Source organism: Oncorhynchus masou, chromosome 20 (genome assembly GCF_036934945.1).
Source record: "Oncorhynchus masou masou isolate Uvic2021 chromosome 20, UVic_Omas_1.1, whole genome shotgun sequence".
NCBI lineage: Eukaryota > Metazoa > Chordata > Actinopteri > Salmoniformes > Salmonidae > Oncorhynchus > Oncorhynchus masou.
In genome coordinates this window covers 4,323,105-4,334,829 of record NC_088231.1, presented here as the reverse complement: position 1 = coordinate 4,334,829, position 11,725 = coordinate 4,323,105, and the positions used below count along the sequence as shown (strand labels likewise).

The following is an 11,725-nucleotide window of genomic DNA, read 5'->3' as shown; positions in this document are numbered from 1 at the left end:
GAAGGTGCTCTTTAACAACCTACAGTACACTGGTTCATCACTACACAACAAATTTACTAACCGCTCCCCGTCTCAAGAGGAATGGGTATTATAGTCCAATGAGCTGATGGCAATAATGAATTATATGATTTCTCACACATACGTCTTCTCCAAGTCCTCCATCTTCACAGGGTGTTGTGATGTTGACTGTGATGATGTGATTACTGACAGGGTTGGCAGCTACACCACTGCTGGAGATGAGATCCTGGGTGTAATCATTAGTCCAAACAGCTGCAACTAAAATGAGATTTTCCATTGGATAAATTCAGGTGGGTCCCTCCCCTTTCCATTTGCTTCTGTTTAAGAAACGTTTTGCAACAGAATTGGCAAAATGAATAAACCCTAGAGGACTGCTGGTCCGGTTGAGTCTATTCTCTCCTCTCCTCTGTACAACGACAAGATCACATCTTTCAGGTTCTTCACTGTGCGCACCACTGAACAGCTCGAGATTAATAGCAATGAACCATTTGTTCAGATGGAGAAGGCTTGCCAGACTGACGTTCATGCTGCTATATTTTCTCATTGAAGGTATGTTTCTTTTGTTGTTACTGATTTGCTGCACTAACTAAAAGTGTAAGTGGGAGATGATAGATAAGTAGCCTAAACATTATATTTTTTAAATGTTCGATGTATTAATTAGTAACTTTGGAAAGAAAAAACATTTAGGTCTATCTTTGTGTGTTTGCTGTGTATCCTGATAAGAGAGGCTAGCAGCCATAGTGCGTTGAGCACAGACCGAATGGAAATTTCACTAATCCCCCTCCCCCTCCCCCTTATTAAATATGGTCAAATTTGTAAATGCTAAATCATTTAAACTGTGCCACATTTAAACAGTGGCACTTAGCCTATCGCTAAGACTCATTCCAAAATAACATTCCTCTCTCTATCCTCCCGTATCCTGTCTGAGCAAATATTTAAAGTAAGGGATAGATACAGACAGAGACTAGTTTCTAAAAAAACAGAGCTCTTTCGTGGGAAGAAAGAGTTGTAGGATATAAAAGTTTGTGGTCTATACACCAACTACAGAGTATGCCAATAATTTGATTCATAGAATCATTTAGATGAGAGATTATTAATCTTTTAGAAACAGGCTGACAACCTTTTATAGTTCTCTGAGACTGTAGCTTGTCATTTGAAACTAATTTGCATTCTATTCAAATTCTGGCCAACTGACAGAGCTCACAGTGCCTGCCGATTGATGTCTGAAAAGACTAAAGACTATGGATGGGATAGTAAAAAACGTGCAACTTTATGGTGTTGTGACTTGGGAATTCCCTCAACAATGATGAATCATTGAAGGACAATGGACATGGCTTTATCCCCAAAAATCAGAAGTCAGACGAAGAAGAGAAACTGTTTCCAACGACGCAGTTTATTAAACAAAAACCACTGGGAAACATAACAATAATAACATGGGTAAAAAATAGCCCTACGAACGCCAGAACAAATGTGCACAGACACTTACGAAAAACAATCACCGACAAAGACATGAGGGGAAACAGAGTGTCAAATACACAACATGTAATTGATGGGATTGAAACCAGGTGCGATACAAAACAAGACAAAACCAATGGAAAATGAAAAAAGGATCAGTGATGGCTTGACGGTAGGTGACTTCGAACGCCAAACGCCGCCCGAACAAGGAGAGGGACCAACTTCGATGGAAGTCGTGACATTATTTCATGGATATCAATATCTAAAGTTCATTAGGTAAAAATAATATTCCGACTCAGTGGTATTTAAGCTACATTTGAGTGGGACATTAAACAGGAAATATTTGTGGTTTCATGTGATTATGTGGTCAGAGGCTGTCTGACACAAGAGCGAAAGGCAGGTCATTGGAACAGGCGATGTACTTTTTTTTTAATAAAAGGTCATGGTCTGATCACTGGTCAGCCCACCACAAATGTGATGTTCCTCTGGTCATAGTGTGGGACAAAAAAAAGCTGTGTATTTTAGGGTGTAAGTGTCTCACATGAATGTCTTAACTGAGAATGAAGGCGTTCAAGAGCCACACTACATGACCAAAAGTATGTGGTCAGCTGCTCATGACCAAAAGTATGTGGTCAGCCGCTCGTTAATATGGAGTTGGTCCTCCCTTTGCTGCTATAACAGCCTCCCCTCCTCTGGGAAGGCTTTCCATTACATTGCTACTGGGACTTACTCCCAGCATTAGTGAGGTCGGGCACTGATGTTGGGAGATTAGGCCTGGCTCGCAGTTGGCGCTTCTATTCATCCTAAAGGTGTTTGATGGGGTTGAGGTCAGGGCTCTGTGCGGGCTCTGTGCTTCCACACCGATCTTGACAAACCATTTCTGTATGGGCCTCACTTTGTGCACGGGGGCATTTTTTTTTACCTTTTATTTAACTAGGCAAGTCAGTTAAGAACAAATTCTTATTTTCAATGACGGCCTAGGAACAGTGGGTTAACTGCCTGTTCAGGGGCAGAACGACAGATTTGTACTTTGTCAACTCAGGGATTTGAACTTGCAACCTTTCGGTGACTAGTCCAACACTCTAACCACTAGGCTACCCTGCCGCCCCAACATTGTCATGCTGAAACAGGACAAGTCCTTCCGCAAACTCTTGCCACAAAGTTGGAAGCACAGAATCATCTAGAAAGTCATTGTATGCTGTAGTTTAAGATTTCTCTTCACTGGAACGAAAGGGTCTAGCTCAGTGGTTCTTAACCTGGGTTCAATCGAACCCCAGGGGTTCGGTGAGTCAGTCTCAGGGGTTCGGCGGAGGTCAAGACACACATCCGACTCATATGATTCGTGATGACACACCCCGCTTGGCCATCATTGGCTGCAGGTGATCACGCTACATCGCTTGGCCAATCTGTGCTGCAGGGAATTTTGTGCGCTCAGTAGTCGACTTGTGACTGTCGTGATGGTACGTCTTGTGATTTCTTTCTTAATATTTTAAACCCTTCATACTTACTATGTCGAGCAAAAAACGAAAGTGGTCGGACGAATATGTACAATATGGATTCGCATGTATAACAGAACGTGATGGGAGTCAGCGTCCTAACTGCATGATTTGCAATGCCAAGTTGAGCAATTCTAGTCTAGCACCGGCAAAACTAAGAGAACACTTCCTTAAGCTGCATGGAGATGCAAAATGCAAGATCACAACGCTCTCTGAATTCAAGGTGAAGCGAAGGCTACTCTGCCTGTTCTCGGCTTTGTACCCATCAACAAACCGATCCACCCATCGTACGAAGTTGCTTACCTGATCGCAAAGCAGGGCAAACCACACAACATTGGTGAAATATCATGATGGGAAAAGAGGCTGAAATTAAGTTATCACAAATTCCTCTTTCAAATGACACCATCAATTGACAGAATAGAGGACATGAGCAAAGACATCTTGGCTCAAGTAGTTGCAGATCTGATTTCAAGCCCGGCAAAATTCAGCCTTCAACTCGACGAGACCACAGACGTTTCCAATCTAAGCCAGCTTGCTGTATTCGTGCGCTATGTGAAAGACGATGTGATAAAGGAAGATTTTTTTATTTTGTAAGCCTCTTACAACAACAACTAAGGCAGCCATTGTGAGGAAACTTGTGGATTTCTGCAGTTTGTTCGGATGGAGCTCCAGTCATGCTGGGAAGAAGGTCTGGTTTTGGTGCGCTAGTGAAAGCCGATGCACCACACATCATTGTTACGCATTGTATTCTGCACCGGCATGCGTTGGCAACAAAAACCTTGCCTCCAAAACTGCCAGAAGTATTAAAAATTGTAGTGGAATGCGTGAACTATGTGCGAACTAGTGCTCTGAGGCACCGCATCTTCAGTGAACTGTGTAAAGAAATGGGCTCTGAATTCGAGGTACTTCTGTACCATTCTAACGTTCGGTGGTTATCCCGGGGACAGGTGCTGAATCGTGTTTTTGCCGTGCGTGTGGAATTAGCCCTGTTTTTGCAAGAGCACCAACATTGTCATGCAGATTGCTTCAAAAAATCTGAGTTCATTCTCATTTTAGCGTACATGGCTGATATCTTCACAGCTCTCAATCATCTCAATCAAAAGATGCAGGGCGGTGGAGTCAACATCATCGAAGCAGAGGAAAACTTGAAGGCTTTTCAAAAAAAGCTACCGTTATGGAAACAACGAACAGAGAACGATAACTTCGCAAACTTTCCCTGCTGGACGACTGTGTAAGTAAGATCGAAGATGTATCTGGAATCGGAGACATTTCTGTACCCGCAGAACTGAAGCAAGCAATTGCCACGCACTTAGATGAGCTTGCAAAGTCTCTCGACAGATACTTCCCTACAAGAGAGTCATATCCAGCATGGGTGAAACAGCCGTTCACGTTTAGTGTTGAGACAACAGATGTCAATGATGAATACCTCGATGAAATCATTGAAATTCAGCAGAGCCAGGTTCAACAGCAACTCTTCAGAACAACAACGCTTTCAACGTTTTGGTGTCAACAAATGGTAACGTACCCTGTTATTGCTAAGAAAGCTCTGGAGATTTTCATACCGTTTGTTACAACATATCTTTGCGAACAATCCTTTTCGAGGATGCTGGACATAAAAACGAAGAAAAGGAACAAACTTTGTTGCGAAAACGACATGAGAGTGGCCCTTGCCAAGGTGAAGCCGCACATTTCTGAACTGGTCTCTGAAAGACAACAGCAGAAGTCACACTGATTTTCAGTAAATATTCATTATGTTTTTGTTTTTGTGTGAAAATCAAGTTTTGATTTTGTTCTTTGAACACAGTGATGTTGATGCACGGTTCATTTTGTGCACCAGTAAAATATTTACCTATGTTTTGAATTTGAAAAAATCATATTTTATTTTTCCAATTATAAGAAGAGTTCGGTGAATGCGCATATGAAACTGGTGGGGTTCAGTACCTCCAAGGTTAAGAACCACTGGTCTAGATCTAACCATGAAAAACATCCCCAAACCATTATTCCTCCTCCACCAAACTTTACAGTTGGCACTATGCATTCGGGAATGTAGCGTTCTCCTGGCATCTGCCAAACTCAGAATCATCCGTAGAGCTGACCGATTGTGAAGCGTGATTCATCACTCCAGAGAACGCGTTTCCACTGCTCCAATGAGTCCAATGATGGCGAAATGTACATTAATCCAGCCTACGCTTCGCATTGCGCATGGTGATCTTAGGCTTTTGTATGGCTGCTCGGCCATGGAAACCCATTTCATGAAGCTCCCATTGAACAGTTCTTGTGTTGGCGTTGGTTCCAGAGGCAGGAACTCGGAAGTGAGTGTTGCAACCGAACAGACAATATTTATATGCTAAAGGCCTACTATAGGCTAACATAAACTAGCTGGTCTGACACATCATTGACAATGAAAGGAAGTTTGGCCAGCTAGCAAGCATTTTAGCCAGGCAGCCTAGAACAACAACAACCTGAAAGCGTTTAGCCTACTGTATGACCTACTGTATGACCGTTTCTAATATGAAAGAGGAGGATGTCATTGGCATTTCTCTACAAGTAGTGTGAGTCAACATGTATTTTTCAACTTGCATGCCAGCACACACACTCACAGAAATCAGTACCACTGACAACCACATCATATTTATTTTATTTTATTTAACCTTCATTTAACTAGGCAAGTCATGTTTTTTTATATATATATATTTTAGTTGTCACTGTTTTAGACTAAGCTTAGTTGATTAGATGATTCTGAAGTTGAAATGGTGCTTGAATAGTGGAGGCAGCACCTGTTTTCTTCGTGACTTGTGGTAACTCTGTGGTTCTAAATCAACAGTTGTTTAGTAGTCTGAAAATATCAGAAACATTATCTTGCTTGACCATGCTGTAGGTCATGTAACTGTTTGTCATAAGCAAAATGTTTGTGGACTTCACCTGACAGATATTGCTCTACGGTTTTTGATAAAATTATGGTGTGGTTAAATGTATTCTATCATTGTGTCTTCTTCATGTCTCAGCCTTATAGGCCTGGCCTATATAACTGGATTCAGTCTGATGTGGCAACATTTGAAATGGGGGTTTTTTTTCTACATTGGATAAAAGTAGAGACTCAGAGCTGGAAAATGGTATATCATGCAATGCAGGTGAGGAACAATGTGAAAGTAATTATGTTTTGAATGTTGATAAACTTGTAACCCCACTTTTGAGAAAATGTACCTTGAATGTTTTGGTACACCTACTGGAGAGCTCTTCTTTGTCGAGACTTATTCAGCATTGTTCACTCCCTCGTAAGCCTTAGCCCCACCTGTTGTTAGCATTGTCCTGCTGGAGGGTCATGAGGGAGGAGGATGTCTTCCCTGTAACGCACAGCGTTGAGATTGCCTGCAATGACAACAAGCTCAGTCCGATGATGCTGTGACACACCGCCCCAGGCAACCTCCAAATCGATCCCACTCCAGAATAAAGGCCTTGGTGTAACGCTCATTCCTTTGACGATAAACGCGAATCCGATCATCACCCCTGGTGAGACAAAACTGCGACTCATCAGTGAAGAGCACTTTTTGCCAGTCCTGGCTGGTCCAGCGATGGTGGGTTTGTGCCCATAGGCGATGTTGTTGCCGGTGATATCTGGTGAGGACCTGCCTTACAACAGGCCTACAAGCCCTCAGTCCAGCCTCTCTCAACCTATTGCGGACAGTCTGAGCACTGACGGTTGGATTGTGTATTCCTGGTGTAAACCGGCAGTTGTTGCTGCCATCCTGTACCTGTCCCGCAGGTGTGATGTTCGGATGTACCAATCCTGTGCAGGTGTTGTTACAGGCGGTCTGCCACTGCGAGGACGATCAGCTTTTCGTCCTGTCTCACTGTAGTGCTGTCTTCGGCATCTCGCAGTATGGACATTGCGATTTATTGCTCTGGCCACATCTGCAGTCCTCCATACCTCCTTGCAGCATGCCTAAGGCATGTTCACGCAGATAAGCAGAGACCCTGGGCATCTTTCTTTTGGTGTTTTTCAGTCAGTAGAAAGGCCTCGTTTAGTGTCCTAAGTTTTCATAACTGTGATGTTAATTTCCTATCGTCTGTAAGCTGTTAGTGTCTTAACGACCGTTCCACAGGTGCATGTTCATTAATTGTTTATGGTTCATTGAACAAGCATGGGAAACAGTGTTTAAACCCTTTACAATGAAGATTTGGATTTTTACGAATTATCTTTAAAAGACAGGGTCCTGAAAAAGGGACGTTCATTTTTTTCTGATTTTGTGTGTGTGTGTGTGTGTGTGTGTGTGTGTGTGTGTGTGTGTGTGTGTGTGTGTGTGTGTGTGTGTGTGTGTATATATATATATATATATATATATATATATATACACACACACACAGTTGAAGTTGGAAGTTTACATACATCATTGCCAAATACATTTAAACTCAGTTTTTCACAATTCCTGACATTTAATCTGAGTAAGAATTCCCTGTTTTAGGTCAGTTAGGATCACCACTTCATTTTAAGAATGTGAAATGTCAGAATAATATTAGAGAATTATTTATTTCAGCTTTTATTTATTTCATCACATTCCCAGTGGGTCAGAAGTTTACATACGCTCAATTAGTATTTGGTAAAACATTGCCTTTAAATTGTTTAACTTGGATGAATTATGGCCCATTCCTCCTGACAGAGCTGGTGTAATTGATTCAGGTTTGTATGCCTTCTTGTTCGCACGTGCTTTTTCAGTTCTGCCCACAAATTTTCTATGGGATTGAGGTCAGGGCTTTGTGATGGCTTTGTAACTCCAATACCTTGACTTTGTCATCCTTAAGCCCTTTTGCCAGAACTTTGGAAGTATGCTTGGGGTCATTGTCCATTGGGAAGACTCATTTGCGACCAAGTTTGAACTTCTTGACTGATGTCTTGAGATGTTGCATCAATATATCCACTTAATATTCCTTTCTCATGATGTGAAGTACACCAGTCCCTCCTGCAGCAAAGCACCCCCACAACATGATGCTGCAACCCAGTGCTTCACGGTTGGGATGGTGTTCTTCAGCTTGCAAGCATCCTCCTTTTTCCTCCAAACACAACGATGGTCATTATGGCCAAACAGTTCTATTTTTGTTTCATCAGACCAGAGGACATTTCTCCAAAAAGTATGATCCTTGTCGCAATGTGCAGTTGCTAACTGTAGTCTGGCTTTTTTTTAATGCGGTTTTGGAGCAGTGGCTTCTTCCTTGCTTAGTGGCCTTTCAGGTTATGTAGATATCAGACTCATTTTACTGTGGATATAGATACCTTTGTACCTGTTTCATCCAGCATCTTCACAAGGTCCTTTGTTGTTGTTCGCCAGCACCGACGGCCGCCTCGCTTCACGTTCATAGGAAACTATGCAGTTTTTTGTTTTTTTTACGTGTTATTTCTTACATTAGTACCCCAGATCATCTTAGGTTTCATTACATACAGTCGAGAAGAACTACTGAATATAAGAGCAGCGTCAACTCACCATCAGTACGACCAAGAATATGACTTTCGCGAAGCGGATCCTGTGTTCTGCCTTTCACCCAGGACAACGGAATGGATCCCAGCCGGCGACCCAGAAAAGAGGGAAACGAGGCGGTCTTCTGGTCAGACTCCGGAGACGGCACATCGTGCACCACTCCCTAGCATTCTTCTCGCCAATGTCCAGTCTCTTGACAACAAGGTTGATGAAATCCAAGCAAGGGTAGGATTCCAGAGGGACATCAGAGACTGTAACGTTCTTTGCTTCACGGAAACATGGCTCACTCGAGACAAGCTATCGGAGTTGGTACAGCCAGCTGATTTCTTCACGCATCGCGCCGACAGAAACAAGCATCTTTCTGGTAAGAAGAGGGGCGGGGGGTGTATGCCTTATGATTATCGAGACGTGTTGTGATCATAACAACATACAGGAACTCAAGTCCTTCTGTTCACCTGACTGACTTCCTCACAATCAAATGTAGACCGCATTATCTACCAAGAGAATTCTCTTCGATTATCATCACAGCCGCATATATTCCCCCCCCAGCAGACACATTGATGGCCCTGAATCGATGGCCCTTTATTTGACTCTATGAAAACTGGACACCACATATCCTGAGGATGCATTCACTGTAGCTTGGGATTTTAACAAGGCTAATCTGAAAACAAGACTCCCTAAATTCTATCAGCACATCGATTGCGCAACCAGGGCTGGCAAAACCTTGGATCATTGTTATTCTAACTTCCGCGACGCATATAAGGCCCTGCCCCGCCCTCCTTTCGGAAAAGCTGACTACGACTCCATTTTGTTGATCCCTGCCTACAGACAGAAACTAAAACAAGAAGCTCCCACGCTGAGGTCTGTCCAACGCTGGTCCGACCAAACTGATTCCACACTCCAAGACTGCTTCCATCACGTGGACTGGGATATGTTTCGTATTGCGTCAGACAACAACATTGACGAATACGCTGATTCGGTGTGCGAGTTCATTAGAACGTGCGTTGAAGATGTCGTTCCCATAGTAACGATTAAAACATTCCCAAACCAGAAACCGTGGATTGATGGCGGCATTCGCGTGAAACTGAAAGCGCGAACCACTGCTTTTAATCAGGGCAAGGTGACTGGAAACATGACCGAATACAAACAGTGCAGCTATTCCCTCCGCAAGACAATCAAACAAGCTAAGCGTCAGTATAGAGACAAAGTAGAATCTCAATTCAACGGCTCAGACACAAGAGGTATGTGGCAGGGTCTACAGTCAATTACGGATTACAAAAAGAAAACCAGCCCAGTCACGGACCAGGATGTTTTGCTCCCAGGCAGACTAACTTTTTTGCCCGCTTTGAGGACAATACAGTGCCACTGACACGGCCTGCAACGAAACCATGCGGACTCTCCTTCACTGCAGCCGAGGTGAGTAAAACATTTAAACGTGTTAACCCTCGCAAGGCTGCAGGCCCAGACGGCATCCCCAGCCGCGCCCTCAGAGCATGCGCAGACCAGCTGGCTGGTGTGTTTACGGACATATTCAATCAATCCCTATCCCAGTCTGCTGTTCCCACATGCTTCAAGAGGGCCACCATTGTTCCTGTCCCCAAGAAAGCTAAGGTAACTGAGCTAAACGACTACTGCCCCGTAGCACTCACTTCCGTCATCATGAAGTGCTTTGAGAGACTAGTCAAGGACCATATCACCTCCACCCTACCTGACACCCTAGACCCACTCCAATTTGCTTACCGCCCAAATAGGTCCACAGACGATGCAATCTCAACCACACTGCACACTGCCCTAACCCATCTGGACAAGAGGAATACCTATGTGAGAATGTTGTTCATCGACTACAGTTCGGCATTTAACACCATAGTACCCTCCAAGCTCGTCATCAAGCTCGAGACCCTGGGTCTCGACCCCGCCCTGTGCAACTGGGTACTGGACTTCCTGACGGGCCGACCCCAGGTGGTGAGGGTAGGCAACAACAACTCCACCCCGCTGATCCTCAACACTGGGGCCCCACAAGGGTGCGTTCTGAGCCCTCTCCTGTACTCCCTGTTCACCCACGACTGCGTGGCCACGCACGCCTCCAACTCAATCATCAAGTTTGCGGACGACACAACAGTGGTAGGCTTGATTTCAAACAACGACGAGACGGCCTACAGGGAGGAGGTGAGGGCCCTCGGAGTGTAGTGTCAGGAAAATAACCTCACACTCAACGTCAACAAAACTAAGGAGATGATTGTGGACTTCAGGAAACAGCGGAGGGAACACCCGCCTATCCACATCGATGGAACAGTAGTGTAGAGGGTAGTAAGTTTTAAGTTTCTCGGCATACACATCACAGACAAACTGAATTGGTCCACCCACACAGACAGCATCGTGAAGAAGGCGCAGCAGCGTCTCTTCAACCTCAGGAGGCTGAAGAAATTTGGCTTGTCACCAAAAGCACTCACAAACTTCTACAGATGCACAATCGAGAGCATCCTGGCAGGCTGTATCACCGCCTGGTACGGCAACTGCTCCGCCCACAACCGTAAGGCTCTCCAGAGGGTAGTGAGGTCTGCACAACGCATCACCAGACCAAACTACCTGCCCTCCAGGACACCTACACCACCCGATGTTACCGGAAGGCCATAAAGATCATCAAGGACAACAACCACCTGAGCCACTGCCTGTTCACCCCGCTATCATCCAGAAGGCGAGGTCAGTACAGGTGCATCAAAGCTGGGACCGAGAGACTGAAAAACAGCTTCTATCTCAAGGCCATCAGACTGTTAAACAGCAACCACTAACATTGAGTGGCTGCTGCCAACACACTGACTCAACTCCAGCCACTTTAATAATGGGAATTGATGGGAAATGATGTAAAATTTATCACTAGCCACTTTAAACAATGCTACCTAATATAATGTTTACATACTCTACATTATTCATTTCATAGGTATACGTATATTTTGTACTTTATCATCTACTGCATCTTTATGTAATACATGTATCACTAGCCACTTTAACTATGCCACTTTGTTTACATACTCATCTCATAGGTATATACTGTACTCTATACCATCTACTGTATCTTGCCTATGCTGCTCTGTACCATCACTCATTCATATATCTTTATGTACATATTCTTTATCCCCTTACACTTGTGTGTATAAGACAGTAGTTTTGTAATTGTTAGTTAGATTACTTGTTGGTTATTACTGCATTGTCGGAAAGTAGAAGCACAAGCATTTCGCTACACTCGCATTACAGTTTTTTTCGATTGCTAAACGACAGTGGGCACAA

General features: G+C 43.8%; 1 protein-coding gene across 3 annotated transcripts in view; it reads left to right on the top strand.

The window, feature by feature from the left end:
• The first annotated feature begins 217 nt into the window (after positions 1-217).
• Positions 218-11,725, top strand: part of LOC135506722 (SLAM family member 5-like) — a 36,541-nt gene continuing 25,033 nt past the window's right edge. The window contains exon 1 of one of the 3 annotated variants that reach the window (XR_010450551.1): positions 218-308. Coding sequence is in view for 2 of the 3 variants with exons in the window: in XM_064926064.1 (XP_064782136.1) it covers positions 498-567 (70 nt within the window). In the remaining variant the exon portion in view is untranslated. Of the gene's footprint in view, positions 309-363; positions 568-11,725 lie in introns of those variants that run through there. The other 2 variants (XM_064926064.1, XM_064926063.1) reach the window with 2 other exon arrangements.